Source organism: Cotesia typhae, unplaced genomic scaffold (assembly GCF_013202065.1).
Source record: "Cotesia typhae breed Kobodo isofemale line unplaced genomic scaffold, CoteBio_Ctyphae scaffold_152, whole genome shotgun sequence".
Taxonomy (NCBI): Eukaryota; Metazoa; Arthropoda; class Insecta; order Hymenoptera; family Braconidae; genus Cotesia; species Cotesia typhae.
The window spans coordinates 9,957,495-9,975,010 of record NW_027423776.1 but is presented as its reverse complement, the minus strand read 5'-3'; the positions used below and the strand labels follow the sequence as shown (position 1 = coordinate 9,975,010).

At 25.6% G+C, this 17,516-nt stretch overlaps 1 protein-coding gene across 7 annotated transcripts in view; it reads right to left on the bottom strand.

Annotated features, from left to right (window-relative positions):
- Window positions 1–1,754: 1,754 nt before the first annotated feature.
- Window positions 1,755–17,516, bottom strand: part of Nfi (Nuclear factor I) — a 42,516-nt gene continuing 26,754 nt past the window's right edge. For 2 of the 7 annotated variants that reach the window (XM_074256269.1, XM_074256271.1), the window contains exons 5-12: window positions 17,225–17,278; window positions 16,956–17,054; window positions 15,803–15,943; window positions 15,413–15,556; window positions 6,686–6,879; window positions 5,897–6,277; window positions 5,476–5,710; window positions 1,755–4,878 (exon numbers count right to left, since the gene is read on the bottom strand). In XM_074256269.1, coding sequence (XP_074112370.1) covers window positions 4,625–4,878; window positions 5,476–5,710; window positions 5,897–6,277; window positions 6,686–6,879; window positions 15,413–15,556; window positions 15,803–15,943; window positions 16,956–17,054; window positions 17,225–17,278 — 1,502 coding nt within the window. In that variant the 3' untranslated portion in view covers window positions 1,755–4,624. Of the gene's footprint in view, window positions 4,893–5,475; window positions 5,711–5,896; window positions 6,278–6,685; window positions 6,880–15,412; window positions 15,557–15,802; window positions 15,944–16,955; window positions 17,055–17,224; window positions 17,279–17,516 lie in introns of all 7 variants that reach the window. The other 5 variants (XM_074256270.1, XM_074256273.1, XM_074256275.1 and 2 more) reach the window with 5 other exon arrangements.

Genomic DNA, 17,516 nt, shown 5'->3' with positions numbered 1-17,516 from the left:
AATACAATTTTACTCTATCCTAATTGTGGCTCGCTTATTATCTATTACCTAAGCATATTATTAATGAACCTTTTGTTAAACATCACAATCGTAATTTCGGAGTTTACAATCACATGTAAATTCGAAAGTTTATTTATAACTACTTCTAACACTTTCGTTGAGTATTGCTTCGCTACTTTACCACTTGTGCGTCACTTACGTATTATCTCACTGCCTTTAGTTTATTTTTTTTTTTTTTTTTTTATTGGAGATTATAATTAGGAGTATTTACAATTTTCTTATAAATTAATGAGAAAGCAACGTATAAGCCACCTGCAAAAAAGGCATTTTGTTTAGGTATGGCGGTAAGCATTCTCAGCTGGTTTTATACGCATGTAAAAATTGTTTTATGATTAAATATCCTTATACAGTCATTTTAATTTTATTAAAAAGTTTTTTTGATTTTTTTTTTTTTAGTTAATTTATTATTAATTTTGATATTTTTAGGGACACTAATGAAAGTAATTAAATTAAATGCCACACAAAAAAAAATAAAAATAGAAAAATTAAATTATATAATGTAACGTTTTTAGTTTTTTTTTTTATTTTTTTCAATTTTATCGAAATAATATTTTTACCCTCAAAGATAGTTTAAATTTATTGATTTTATCTTAAAGTTCACTTCATTATCTTTAATTTAATTATTTGATGATTTTTTTAATTTGTTTAAAAGAATTTTTAAAAATTCATCAATAAAATTTTTTTTTTTTACTTTTTATCATCTTTTAATTTGTCAGCAGAATGAGATCTAGAATTTATTAAATTAATCTTGAAATATTTGCAATTATCTTTGATTTAAACTCTAATTCGTTGACTTTTGAATTTTTTTTAAATTTCTATATTTGCTTTGAAAATATAAAAAATTTTTAATTAACAAATTTTGTCACTTATTATTAATTATTCTGAATTTTTTTAAATGCCGCTTTTTTTTTAACCTTTTAAGCGCCATTTTATTTTCAAACATTTTTTTCTTCAAAATTTACTTTTGATTCATATTTTTTAAAGTGATCTAATTAATTAATAAAGAATAATTTATAATAAAAAATTGACGGTTAATTTTTAAGTTAATTGAGATAATTTTTTAAGATTTAAAAATTTCTTCCTCCAATATTTAAAAAAAATTATAAAGTATACAATTTAATATCAAAAGCGTATATATGGCGGATAGAAATTCATCCAAAATGATCTCAATTACTTAAATTTATAAAAAAAAATTTTTAAATATTATAAACAAACATTGAAAATTAAAAATGATGTATAAGGATACTTATTCATTATCAAATATAACAATTAGTTGTTAATAATATTATAAATAATAATTTTAAAGTGGTGGTAATTAGTGGTGGTAGTAATAGTCGTGACAAGGTTTTAACAATAAGGAGATTTAAAAGTTTTTGGTTTAATAAATACAATAGAGCGTTATAGTTATTATTCACTCACAAAATTGGCATTTGTATCGAAATAGTTGAGCCTTTTTTTTTTTTTTTTTTTTTATTTTTATTTTTATTTCTAATATTAGTTTTTTTTTCTTCCCTTTAGTCGTAATTTATTATTTATGTTAGTAAGTTATTCGTCGTTAATTATTATTAATATTAATATTATTATTAGTATCAATTCAGCGTTATTAATTTACGTATTCTCACTCGTTTGTGCGATTAATAACGATTGATCGGGCGCTCAAGCGGGAGGAGTAAATAAATATATATTTTAAGAAATAGATTTTGATAAAGGATTTTTTCCTTTTTCAATATTTCTTTAATTATATTTAACAATTACTAAAATTAATTTTCGTTGTAAACAAACCAAACTATTGGATAGTAAATCTAGTTAAGTCATATACAGAATACAATAATAGTCATTAATAATTAATTAATTTATAATAATAACTTAAATTATAAATAAAAATTTTTTAAATAAAATTTTGTCGCAAATTTGAAAATTTTTTTTTTACAAAACGTAACAGTAACAAGGAGGGTTAATTTTGACTGCACCCTCACAATCTTATCTAAAAAAATTATATATATATATATATTTTTTTTTTTAATTAATTAATTAATTAATAACAATAAAATAACATGCTTAATTTTAATAAAACATTTAAAATATATTGACGTATTTATGTATATTTTTGATCGCCTACCAAAGCACTTTAATTGGACTGCATTACTTTTTATTAAGATTTTTTAAGAATTTGCGAAGTATTTTATTTTTAATAAATGTGTTAAGAATTAAAAAATTTTGAATTTCATTTGATTAATTCGGAAATTTGACGTTTATAGTAAAACCTTGTGCGTAAGGTTACTTTTTTTTTAGTACAAAAATAACTAGATCGTTTTATAACAATTGTATGTTATAAAAATTCAATAATTAACTTCAAATTTCATTTAAAATTTTTTAATTTACTCGCAAAATCTTAAAATGAATTATTATAATCACAAATTATGAATTTTTATCACTAAAATATTTTACAAGAGCCAATAAGCGTAATCAGGAGCTTTAAGCTCGTTAAAAATTATTAAATACACAGAAAAAATAAAGACAAAAATGTCTAAAAATTAATTTTAATAATAAATTTTAAAAAAGTCTTAATTTGCATCACGATTAAGATCTTAAACAAATTTAATTTTTAAGACAATTTTTTTTACCCGGGAAAATTTATTTAAATTTTTCAAATCAAGAAAATAAAATTTACTTGATTAATTAATTTTTTTTTTCTGTATAATTTAACAATTTTTCAGCTCTAAATCTTAAGCAAGTAATGTTCCTCTGCGATCACTATTTATATTAAATATAATTATACTCAATAAATAAATTAATTAATAATAATTAATATAATAATTATCGTTAATTAATATATATTTAAATGTAGAGAATTTGAATTAAATCCACTCGGCTCTCACACACTTGCGCGCAAAGTCTCACACTTATATCTGATAACTATAAATATTACTTTGTTTCTTTTATTAATTAATTAATTTTTAATATTTTTGTTTCTAACTAGCAGCCTCGAGTGACTAGTACGCACTAGTCAATTACTAGTGTTAAGCACTAGTCTGAGCAATAGGCAATAAACCGTATTAAACAATTACAATAGTTTATCCTTTTTAGTTTATTAATAATTAATATATTTATATAAATATTAATCGTTTGTTTATCAATATCAATATCAATATATTTATATTTATATATATTTATTCATTCATATTTTAAATAATCCACGTGATAATTAACATACCACGTGTCTCTAGTTTTTTTAATTATTATTTGTTCACACTATCGTTGTCCAAGTATTAGTCTAGACGCTGTATTACCTTTTCATAAATTTTTAAAGTCAATGTACAAAATGAAATTATTTTTATAAAATTTTTTTTATGAAAAAATGAAATTTTTTCAGCGTGTTAAAAAAAATTTTTTATTTTATACACCGACGTCAAAAATTCACGAAAAAGTAATACAGCGTCTAGACTATATATTTAAATACCCACGAAAAAAAAAAAAAATATTTATGTTAGTCTCTTGCTAGTAAATAACACTGTAATTTATTTTTTTTATAAATTTCGCTTCAAGAGTTCAAAATTTGAGCGTAAAAAATTTAATAACAATTATTGATACAAGTACAAAAAAATTCCTCAACAATTTTTATAAAAGTTAAGGACTATTTATTTTTTTTTATCATTATAAAATTATTAATTATTTTTTTTTTGTGATTTTAACAACAAACTTCTGAACAATTGAAGCAATTTTTACAAAAAAAATTCGCTACATATATTTAAAATTAAAGACCCGGTAAGCTTTCACCGGGTCGTTAATTTTGAACATATTTTTGATAATTATTTTTTGACCTTTTTTTTTTTTTTTATTACAAACTACACAATCAGTATTTTAGATTAACAACTATCAGCTTTCCGTCCCCCATTTTTATTTTTTTTTTTTATTAAAGTTAAATATTATTATTATTATTATTATTATTATTATTTTTGAGGCCATCTAATGTATAACAAACGCTTAATTATTTAAAGGCAATAATTGATCTCAACTACTCTCGTCTTAATAAATTTTTTTTGACTTTTTTTCATTAAATTTTATATTTTTGTAAGTGCGTGTATGCTCGGATATTACGTCCAACACGCCCGGGAAGCACATGGCGCGGATAACTTTTTATTTGGAAGACCTACGACTAGTGGCAGAGGGTACCTTATTAATTATTAATATCAAAGGATTTACAAATTACAAAACAAATTAGATCAATCTTACTTTAACGTTTTTTTTTTTTTTTTTTTTTTTTTTTTTTTTTTTTTTTCGTTTTGAATCAATATAGCCACTTAATCAATTTTTTACCAACTGATTAAGTGAGTTGTTGATATTATTATTATTAAGTATCAATATCAATTAATTAATTAATAATAGTAATAATATTGGGGTTATTTTATGAAAAATTTAGGAGACGAAAATATACAGGGAAAAAGTTGAGCATTGGAGTGCCAGTTGGCATTTATCGCTTAATTTAAGAGACTCGCATAAAAAATTTTACGAGTGATGAACTTAGTAATGTCGGCTCTTCGTACGCGCAACGATTTTCTAAAGGTCACGGAGGTGATTTCGCTCTTTCTTTGTCTTGAATTTGTTGTTGTTGTTGTTGTTGTTGTTGTTGTTGTTGTTGTTGCTGTTGCTGTTGTTGGTGGTGCTGAGCTTGTTGTTGTTGTTGTTGTTGTTGTTGTTGCTGCTGATGATGGTGGTGGGTCGACGGATCCTGGTTCACGCCGAGGTCATTGCTCATCAGTCCTCCGGGCCCGCTTTTGTCCACGACGTTGCTCGTGTGGACGGGGTGAAAGTATCGTTCTGCAAATAGCAAACTGATTTTTAATTTTATTGTGTGGTCTATTGATAATATTAATCGTTTATTAATACATTATTTAATTAATTAAAAATTTTTTTTAAATTTTTATTTGTAATTTTTATCAGAATTCAAATTTATTATTGATAAAATATTTTTATTGAAGATGTAATAATTTTTATTTTAAAAACTTTATAATAATTAGTAATTTTAAAGAAATTATCAACTATTATTTAATTTTGGATTTAATAAGAATTTTTTTTTCAGTGTAACAAATACTTCAAAGGTTAAAAAAAAAAAAATTAAGTAGTAATAAATTTAATTACGTTAATTTTTAAAATCTGTAGATTTGTATTTTGTAATTTTTAAATTAAAAATTCTTCTTTTTTTATTTTTATTTGATAAAAAAATAAATGTTTTTTCTTAATAATATAAATGCAGGTTTTTTTTTTAAGTAAAAGAAGGATTTAATGAATTAAAAATCTTCCAATATTTATAAGACAATCTTTAAATTTGAATTCTTCCAGTAATAAATTCTTATAAATATTTAATTGATTTATCAGAAAAATAATGATTGTAATAAATAATAGTAAAATATTCACCCTCATCCATACTAGAAGGTGGTTCACCGGGCGTGCCAGCAATAATCGGGGCGATCATATTGTAATCGTCCTCGAGGTTGATAAACGGCGCGGTGTTCCAGCGCGGTGGTACATTCGCAACCGATCTCTGGGTAGCGACTGGCCTCGTGACAGACACCGGTGATGAAAACAGGGAGAGATTCGTCGGTGAAATCACTCCGGACATCGAACTGATAGTAGGGTACGTAAATATTTGCTGTATAATAATTAATTGATAAATAACTTACTTAAAATTTATCTAATTAACACACCGAAAACAAAACTAATCTATAATTTTAAATCATTTATTATTAATCATAGATTTTTGGTAAAATTATAACAAAATTAGATTTTGCGAAAATTCTAACTAATAAATTAATAAATAAAAAAATAATTAACGTACTTGTCCAGGCTGGGAGTGAAAATGAGCAAAGGTGTACTCTCGACTGGTGTGAGGCGCGGTAACCAGGATCCTCGTGGGGCTTTTCCTCCCATTGTCCACCGAAGTCTGGCAATTGGAACCAACAAGGCCGACAGCAGCAGCAGCTGCAGCCATTTGCTGGTCCTGCTGGCTCTGGGCCGCACCATTCAAGTCTGAGGGGTCAGCTGGCGACGAGGATGATGTGGGAGGCGATCCTGAGCCCCCAGAAGCTGAGAGCTCTCCCGTGGAGCGTATTATCGCGACTGGCCTGGCCATCGGAGCCGAAGGCGGTGGCGGCAACATCGAACTTGGATAATACTGTGAGAACTTTTGCATGCCAGCGCGTTGACCAGTCAATTGGGCCTGGAAAATTCACATACAACTGATCATCGTAGTCAATTTTTTTATTTTTAAATGCTTCAATCACTTTTTTTTAATTATTTTTTTTTTTAAATAATTTTTTTTTTAATTATTTATTTTGTTTTAATTATTAATTTTTTTTAAATTAATTTAATGCGAATTGAATTTTTTTTTTTTGGTTGAAGAGAAATTTAATTGATTTTTTATTAAAATTTTTGTCTAAAAATGTATGATAAATTTCAGTAAAAAGAAATAAATAATTTTTAATTTTGTAAATAAAAAACTAATTGATTAATTAATTCCAATTAGAATTTTCAAAAAGAAAAAGTCTGATAATTATTAATAAAACACTAAAAGTGATTGGAGCATATAAAAAATGTATAATCGAAGAGAGTTGAATCCGGAAGCTACCTGGGGTAGTTGCTGAGTGTTCTCAGCCTCTTGGCAAACGAACGTGACAAAGTCCGAGAGTGTGTCGTGACCATTTTCAGGATACTTGACGACTCCGCTTGAGACGGGATGCTCCGGTTGATAATAGGCAAGGCCGGACATCCCTCCGGCCTGGCCTGAGCCCCCGGCGAGCCCTTCGTGCGGGGAGTGAAGCCCTGAAACACAGTCCAATTTCATTAGTCACATCCAATCCAATCAAGTCAAATAAACCAATAATTATCAATCAATAATTCATATCATACAACTAAACACATCTTTATTTAAATCTTAATTTGTCCATAACAGCAACCAGCTTTTACCATCCACCAGCTATTTTTCCCAATTATTTTATTCATTTTTTAAGGGGGTGGCGCGGCCTCAGTAAATTGGCAATTTAATTGACGGAGAATAAAATTTATTAAAGATTTAATTATCTATTTTATGTAAATTGACTATTAAAAAAATATAAAGTCACTAATGGGAGGGTAATTTTTTTTTAATAAGGCACTTGGTTGAAGCGCGACGCTGGCTGACTGTCAGTACATGTATATATCTGTCCGGAATTGCACATGTACGTCATTATTTTATACGACGGACTTGGATTCAAGTATGTAAGAAAAATAAAAATAAAAATAAAAATGGAATTTTTTAATGCGGATTTGGAGATTTAATAACGAAAAAAGGGCATACAGGATGTAATACAGAGTGCATTGTTTAGTTGAGCGAGGAAGAAGGAGAACGAAAAAAAAAAAAAAGAAGAGTTAGCTTAGGGGTGGGTGAGTACAGTAGAGTGGATGGAAAGAAGGAGGTTGTTTCGGTGATTTGTGGAGGGATAAAATGAATTGGTCGGTATCATCGTATACTTGTACGTACCGTTGCATACGGTAGATATATTCATGTATCATATAGGTATGTATATTGTATATATCGGGAGATATATACATATGCAATGTAAGGAAAAAGACCAGACGGTGGATACAAGTTAAGAGAATAAATCCTGGTTGTTCAATTGGATTTACACTTGTCCCTCGTCTTTCTTTACATAGATATCACGGTACTAATGCCATGGCTAGTTTTTATGGTTTTCAATTTTTCTTTTTCTTTTTTCGTTTTTTTTTTTTTTTTTTAGATTTTATTGATGGAGAAATTTTTTTTTATTTTTGAGACTGTTATTTATTTATTTGAATATATAGCTTTATTAAATAAATTTTATTTGATTAGAAAAACTTAAAGTACACTTATTAAAAAAAAATTAATCTATATTATTTTGTAAACTATTGACATTTTTAAAGATATAAGCTCATCCCGACATAACGCTCATCCAGAGCTTTCATTTGAGTACCCACATTAATTTTTCATATATTTATATATATTATATATATATGAAAAATATATGAAAATGCATGTGGGTACTCAAATGAAAGCTCTTGATGAGTGTAACGTCGGGATGAGCTTATATTTTGAAAATTGTCAATATTTAAGAAAGTATAGTTCAATTTAATAAAATTCATTATTTAATAAAGTAAAATTTTCTTTAAAATTATTATTAAATTAATAATAATGATAAATTGTAAATGAATTGTTTTTATAAAGTTGAAATATGTCAAAATATCTTATTTATTACCACTGTATTGATTGTCTAAATAATAATCAGATTTATAAATTTTTCTTTTCAAGTTATAATAAATATAAATAATAAATATAAAGTTCACTTCAACCCAGTTTTAGTTTTGAAGAAAAATGCACGGAAGTAAACAGAAATTTATTAAAATCAGTCATCTTAGAATTTAAATTAATTACACCGCAATGCGTCATTCCTTGAATACGCAAGATATTTCTCAAATAACTCGAATAAAATATTACTCTGCAATATCTTCTTGGTAAATAACAGTCTCTATTACTTTCATAAAGAAAAAAAAAAAAAAACCAAACTTTTTCAATTTTTTTAAAACTCCAAAAATGTTACTCTAAAAATTATTTAATTTAAACTTGGAAACTTAAACAATCTTGGAAACTATTATTTTGAAAATAATTTATTTTCTGCAATAATTAATTTCTGAATCAATTAAAAATCATTATAGTTACTTTTTATTAAAATTACCCAAATAATATCTTAAAAAAAAAAAAAAAAATCAACTTGCCTTAAGAGAAAAAATTTTAAACCATAAAAATAACATTGAGCAGTAAAATTTATTTTTTATTAATTTAAGTAAATTTTATTTGATCAAAAAAAAATTTTTTTTTCAATTAAAAAAATTTTTTTTTAATTATTTTCTAGATTTAGGATTTTTTTTTACTTAATTCTCTTTATAAAATTATATTTTTTATTAATTTACTGTGTGAAAAAAATTTTTTAGTTATTAAATTTAAAATTTAAATTTGGCGCGAATTTTTACGAAGCGAATATTAAAATTTTGTCCAAAAAAATGGCATTAGTAACGTAATATGCAATAAACACATAAAACAGCAATTGAAACTTAAATTAATAACATTAATAACCATAATTATAATAAAAACAGCAAGAATATAAAAATATAATAAACAACAATTAATATTAACACAAACATAAATAATAACGACATCCACATCACAATTTTCATAATACACACACATGTAACAGGTGTATTAAATTTTATATACATGGAATAGGCTTTCCGTAAATATATACAATATATAATATATGATATAATATACGGGAGCAAGTATGGAGACAGTGAACAACAGCAAGATCGAAAAAAACGCAATGTAATTTATATGTATGTATTTTGTGCATGTCAGAGTGTGCAATATACATAATGGGTGTGGGCAGAGCTAGTGGACGGGTTTTCGGATAATAGATGGCCAGGATAGGACCACAGTAGATAGTAGATATACTAAACTAAAGTTCAATAGATAAAGACAAAGAGTGAAAGATTTTAGTGATATTAGTATAGTGTTTATACGAAATAATTTTTGAATAGGTTTATACATATATATGAGTCGATCGGGGTCAATAAATTCCATCCAGCATACGACATACCCAGAGCTTTGCCCGTGTACAGTGAGTGATACAGAATACGTAATAGTCTAATATCTTGCTAAGGAATAGCTGATGATACTGGTGACAGTGCATATGACAGCTTTAACTTGGATTCATGAGCATGCTTTTATTATTATTATTTTTTTTTTTATTTGGATGGTCAGCCAAGAGATCTTGGAGTTTATTTTGTATTCAAATTTTTGGGTTTGTATTTATTATTTGTGAATTTAAATTTATTTATTCGCTTTTTTTTTTTTGGAGATTTTTAATTTTTTTTATTAAAAATTAAAAAGTACTGATAGAAAAATTTAATAATATTTATGGAGTTTTCTTAATTATTAATTAATTCATTTATTCAAAAATTAGCAGACATTATAATTTTTTTTTTTTTTAATTAGATCCAGAAAATTTTTTATAAAAAATTGCACTTATAATTTTTTAAAGTTTCTAAAGAAGACATTTTTAAAATAATTTTTTTTTGTTTATAATTTGTTTAAAAAATTTGATAATAATTTAATTAAATATAATTAAAAAATTAAAAAATTATTTTGTAAGTTTTAAAAAAAATTACAAATAAATTTAGGATTGAATTTTTTTTTTTGCAATATTTCATCAAAAATTTACCGGATCAAATAAAAAAATTTTTTTTTAACAAAAAATAGTGAAATAAAATAATTTAATTAAATTAAACAAAACCATAAAAATTTGATTGATTTAACGGGCCATCGGTTGGGAAAATACAATTCCCAAGGACCATTGGCTAAATTAAATTTTTAATGCTCGGTAAAAATATAAAACACCTGAAAATTTAGTACATGCTCGGTAATTGAAACATTTGTCATTTATAGATATTGGCATTAAAATGAATAATTTGCTTTGCTCCAATTTACAAGTTAAAGCTGTTTTTTTAATTTTTCCATAAAAAAAAAAAAAAAAAAAAAAAAAATTAATAATTTTCTGTGCAGTTAATTTTGAAATAAAAAATTAACTGATTATTTAATTAATTTTGAAATAAATTTCAATGAGAAAATTTATAAAAAAAATTAATTGCGCAACAGGGAGTAATAAATAGTACATGATTGGAAAGGTTTTAACAGACAGACGAACAAGACAATTAAACAGACAGACAGACAGACATTGACGAGCTTACCGATTTAATATAATCAGATTGACGTACTATCGCAATCACCAAAACGGTGGAGTACGCAAATTAATAACACTACCGAACATTTGTCTGTCTATCCATCTATCTATAATACGTGAGTCCATGTTCATTAATAATTAATAATTAATACGGCATAATATATAAAAAAAATATCTATAAAATTAACAAAAAATTTCCGATGAATTATCGGAACAGGCAAAAAAAAAAAAAGACACACAGTGCAGAAAAAATAGCATTTAAAGTTTGTAAAGAAATGAAATTTCAATAGATCGGCTGTGAGTGAATTTTATTTTAATTTTGTCAAGGTTTTAATATAATCACATGCTTGAAAAAACGTTTAAAGAGTTCTCTAAGGGGAATAAACTTGTGCTCACAACAAAATTCAACTTTTCTATGTATAAACATCACCGGCAATCTATAAATCACGCGAATCTCAGCCGTAGGGTAATTGAAAAAGCAAAAAGCTTTAATCTTTTATTTATCATTTATTATTTAGATTTTTTTTTCTTTGATGTCTTTATTCACTTTTTATTTCGATTTATGTTTTATCAATATAGTTATTTTGATAAAATTGATTTTGGTAAATAGTTACAAATGTTATAAGTCGGTCACGAATACTTCGATCAAAATCATAATAATATATAATAATAATAATAATAATAATAATAATAATAATAATAATAATAATATAGCGACGAAAAAATAATTGAATCGTGCATACATATTTTGCAGGTTGCTAATTTAACTTAGCGTAATTATGATTTTATTAATTTATTCGTAATGTCTGGTTGTAATAATAAATATGTATATAAATGAATAAATAAATAATTTTATAAAAGTAAAAATTAATTTTTGTACACTACACAAAAGTACAGCAATACTTTTAATAATAAAAATAATCACTTAAATCGCATGTTTCTGATATTAACATTGATGAAAAAGTTTTTTTAATTAAATTTACTAATTGTCTAGAAAATTATCTGTGAATTAATGATTATTAAAGTGCAAGTTCAAGTACAGATGTTAAACAGGGAAAATAATAAGAATAAGAATAAGAACAAGAAATTTATATTAAAGAGAATAAGAGAGCAAGTTTCTTGAGAATGATATCTAGCGGAACATTATCATAAGATGAAACAAGTTTCAACCACTTTTGGTGGCATGTATGTGTGTAGATGTGGTGGCACGAGCACGGGATGGCCCAGAGTATGGGGTATGGATATGTAACATGTAGATAAGTGTAAGAGGGTGAAAAAGTGAGATACGTATAACATTATACAAGCAATACGGTAAACTTTGCGGGGCAATTTCATGGATGAACAGGTGTAAAAAGGAACTGAGACATTTTGAATAAAAGTTTATGGTAAATAAAGTGAGATAAAACAACTTTAACAAGATAATAACACTCTATAAATATTTTCAAAGTATTTTAAGAGACATTTGTCAACGGCGGACCCGTTACATATTTTATGGCTCATATTGTTTTATTTTTATCATTTTCCCGGGTTTGATTTGTGCTCGTATTTTTTTAACTAGAAAATCTTCAACATTATAACATATTTAAAAAGATTTTAATAAATTTTTTGAATAAAAAATTATTAAAAAAATTAATACATTATTTTTAGAAGCGCGTAAATTTTTTTTTTTTAATTTAATTGATTGAAGTCAAGGCGAAATTAATTTAAATTATTTTTAATGTTAGTCTTATTTCCATTAAATATAAATTAACACTTTTGATTATTACAGCATTAGCTTTTAAATAAAATTAAAAGTAATACAGAGGTCAATAAAGAGGTAGAATATTTTTTTATGTCATTATGATAAAAATCTTAATTATGCAAATTATTTTTAATGGAATTAATTCTCAAGTCGTGTTCATTGGCTATAATATTAACTCTAATTATTAAAATGGAATATTTTCTTTTAATCGAAAGGAATTAAAATAGAAAGTAAAGTTAAATTTTATATCAATTTTTTAAATAATTAATTTTTTTTTCTACTAAAAGATTTTTAATTGACTTTCAATAATTTATAAATCTCATCGTTATCATTTTAAAAAAATCCCAACACTGAAAATATTTATCGGTACATTTTATCTGAATTATAGCTTCTTTATCTAGCGTTAAAAAAAATCAATAACTACACTGCTGTAATGGGGAAGAAAATAAAAAAAACTGCAATACGCTTTCTGAACAAACAAACTTCATAAAAAACTACCAACACAAATTTTATTTAGAGTTCATTATTTTATTTTAAAGATAAATTTCCCTTGATCTTTTTGATGAAGTTAAATTTTACAAAACTAAAAAAAAAAAAAAATTTTTTTTTTTAAATTGTAATATGAAGTGAATGATAAAATAAAATAAAGTATAATAATAATTATAATGACACTTGTTTGTAAAAAATAAATCCGTGTTGGAGCCGCGGACAGTGTAATAAAACGTGTGTAGTGAAAATAAAACGAAATGTAGAGAGAAAAGTGTAGGCATCAAATAAATAATAATGAGAAGCAACCTGACGTGACATCAATGTTAAAGTTGCTTGAATAATTATTATTTTTAAAAGTTTTGTATTTTTATATACTATAGGGTACATATATACTTTATACTACTTTATATTACATGTTCATTTTCATACTTGTGTGCATAGTTTACACCCAGAAAATAAAATGCTTGTGATCGAGAATTTCAAAGCCACACACAATTATCATATCATTAGAAATAATAATAATTATTATCTAGTGCATTCTTTTCGGTAAAAACTTTTTTATATCCCACAGTAATCAAAAGTTTAAATAATTGAAAAAAAAAATAATAATTATTATTATTATTGTTATTATTATTATACTTTTTTTTTAAGATTAAAATTTGTCCAATTTTAATATTAATAATAATAATAATAATAATAATAATAATAATAATAATAATAATAATAATAATAATAATAATAATAATAATAATAATAATAATAATAATAGTAACAATATTAAAATGAAATATGATAGATATATTATAAATATGCAAAAACACGTACGTACAATAAATGTCAAGTTAACAAGACGCACGTTTAAACATCCCCGTAAGAAAGTAAACTTGTATTGATATATATTTATTGTGTAATATATAATACACAGGAGGGATACCAAGATGGAGAACCAAGAAGAACTATTACTGTATAGTGTGCAATGGTTTATGAGCGACAAAACGGTTAATCAGTGCAAAATCAGAGGTTTTACTGGGACAAATTGGAACTGTTCCAGCAATTTGAAAAAATGAATAAAAAAAAAAAATGAGATTTTTCTGTGTTACAAGGCTTTTATTTATTTATTATGGCAAAAGTGATAATTTAATGTTGGGAAATTGATTAAGTTGTTGTCATATTATGATTAAATTACAAGGACTTCTTTTGTAATCAAGTGAATTATGATTCAGTTTTTCTTTTTTATTCTTTTAACTCATTTATTTTCAGAATAATTAAATAATACAAAATTACTATTCACTTTAAAGTCAATTTTTTCTGAAGAAAAAAATCTTCAATAATTAAAAAAAAAATTTAATCTTCACTTTTAAAATTCACTGAGTTGAAAAAAAATTACTCACATCTTGGTACCTCCTTATAAAATATATAAAATACAAAATAAAAATAAAAATAATACAGCCGTGCTAACATTCGTCTACGATAAATACGTGTACATGTCGCAAAAGGTATATATTTACATAATACGTATATGTAGAACAACGAAATTTGTGACAATATACCTTTTAGTCGAGTAAGCGAGCTCTCTTTGAAATGCTCGGGCTCAGACTGAAACAGAGATCACGTGTAATCCGCGATTAGTGATTCCCAGATTTTATTCACTGTTGCTTTTTATTTTTCACGATAAACTTTAAACTTTCTGGCTACTAACTGTAACTGTCTCCTGTTTAGCCGTGCTAGCTCAAGTATTACCACATGCAGTCAGAACGGCATAATGCAATAATATAATACCTAAGTAGCGAGATCTCGAGCAGGAGTTAAACCAACGATCAACCCCTAAGACCGCCGTCTTATACTTTAAATCCACTTTTAATCCTTTGATGCATATATCTCCTTTTTCGGCGCACAACTTTTTAAAACTTATACTTAACTCTGATGCTGTTTAAACTTTAACTTATTCAATTTCATTTTCTCCGTTTGCTGCCTCCTTACCCATCTTGCTATTCAACTAATTAATTAATTAATTAGTTAATTAATCGACTAATTAATTAATTAGAGATAATACAAAAAAAGTAAAAGTGGAAAAATTTTATTTATAACTACGATTTATGGCAATTTTAAATAACAAGTCTCTCTTATATTTTTTCCATAAACGACGCCAAGGTGAGCTCAGAGTGGGTTTATCGCACACTGGATAATTTTTTTATCTTAGTTGTGTAAATCAATTGGGAGAGAGACGGAAGAGAAACATCAAGGGTGTGTATTATTTTTTGTCATTAATCGCTTGATTAGTATTTTATTTATAATTAATAATTAAAATTATAAATACCTGTTTGAGAGTGAGGTGAATCAATTCCACGGTGGCCATCTTCGGGCCTGAGGACCGGTGAAAAACTTGGGGCACTTGATACTGATACCGTTGGTGCTTTGTCAGTCTTGTCGTTCCTTATGAGCTGGTGTACTGGTGGTGGACCTTTAATTGTTTTAATTATTAATTTTTTTTTGTTTTTTTTAAATAAAAAATTGTTATTATATCTAATTTTATTATTATTATTATTATTATTATTATTATTATTATTATTATTATTATTATTATTATTATTAATTTTGTCAGTTTATTTTAATTATTTATTGCAGTGATAATAATAATAAATGAATAAAATAGAATTTTACCAACAATAAAATAAAAAAAAAATATAAATAAAAAATATAAGCTTACTGAAGCTAGCCGCGGGCTGAGTGTGATCCGCGGCGGATGCCGCGGAAGGAGGGGTATAGCTGCTGCAGTAGTACGGCGGGTGCTCTATTTTGATCGCGTTTATTTGAGGCTGCATGTCGCTGAGGTCATGCAGTATGGACGCTGAAACCAGACGTACACGCATTACACTGCATTATTTTTCGTTCCACCTGAAGCTTAACTTTATTCTCAACAAATCATATTATCCACACACTCCCCTCGCACATTAAACATTACACATCACACGTCACACATTACATCCACATTTACCACCCAATACATATTCATACCTTCATACATTCATGAATATTCATTCCTTTTACGCTATTTTTATTATTAAACTTTTATAAAATAAAAGTAATATACATTTTTTTAAATTACTTCACTAAAAAATAAATATCAAAAAAATGTAAAAATAAAAAAAAATCAACTCGGTAACGAAAAATATAATAAACAACGTAATAACATTGCACATTTAATATCACGAGTCTTTTAGATTTGGAAGCTAACATGAACAAAGTTACTTCGAGCATTGTTAGTTTCTATAAATATAAACGGGTTGCATACTAATCTGCAGTGCATACGTATATATCTATATGTGTACATTTGTAATAATAATATATAGCTAGTACACGTTCACGTACGCGTACGCGTTGTTACCGAGCCTCGAGTCAAGTAGGAGCTTTCTTACTTGCATTCAGACGTTTAAAATAATTTAACATCAATTTTTACTCATACAATCAACAATGCATTATTTGCCCTATTTAATTACTCTACTTAAAGGGTTATACGCGCTTAGAAGACCAAAAAAAAGGAATTTTTTTATTAAAAAAAAATTCATTCATAAATCTTTAAGTTATGTCCTAAAATTTAATTGATAAAAATTCAAATTTTCTGTATTGTACGGCAATAATTAATTAATTCTCAAAGATAAATAATAATTGTAAAAGGTCGTGGATACTTTCAAAAGGTATTGAGACCTATCTAAAATAAATTACCTTTCGAAAGCATCCATTAACAGTTTAAAAAGATTGGAGTTTAAACAAGAAGAAATTTATCCGTAAATTTTCCATCACAAGTGACTTTATTGACTAATTATGTAAAAATTATCTAATTTGTTTGGACACCGTCGTACCTTTTGAAAGCATCCAAAGCTCCTTCGAGCTGAAGACACCGGTCGCGAGGATAGTGTCGTTGCAGACGACACCGTTATACAGTTCATGGTAACCTCCACCTGAGAACAAATCCACAATTCTTATGTTTATTTTTCATTTTTTTATCTTACAATCTTTTAGATATCCAACTCCTCCTCTCTATATTTTTCCAAAATTTAGGCTTAGATTTAAATCAGTCTTGGCTTGTTTCGCATTTTTTATCGCGGGTTTAATTATTTGTGATTAATACCTTTTCGTCGCCTCTCCTCTTCTTTGTTAGCGTTGCAAATTCCATTAAGTACTTCTGGAAAATAAAATTTTTTTATTTAAACTAAAAAAAGTGTTTTTTAAATTAAATAATTTTTTTTTTACGTTAACAAAAAATTAATTTAGTTTAATACATAAATTTTGAATCAAAAAAATTATTTAAAAAAATTTTTCTGCTTGATTTAAAATAAATAAATTTTTAAAATTAACTTTTCTTGGTTAAAAAATTTTTTTTGATTAATTAACTTAATTTTTAAGTCAGTAAATTAAAATTT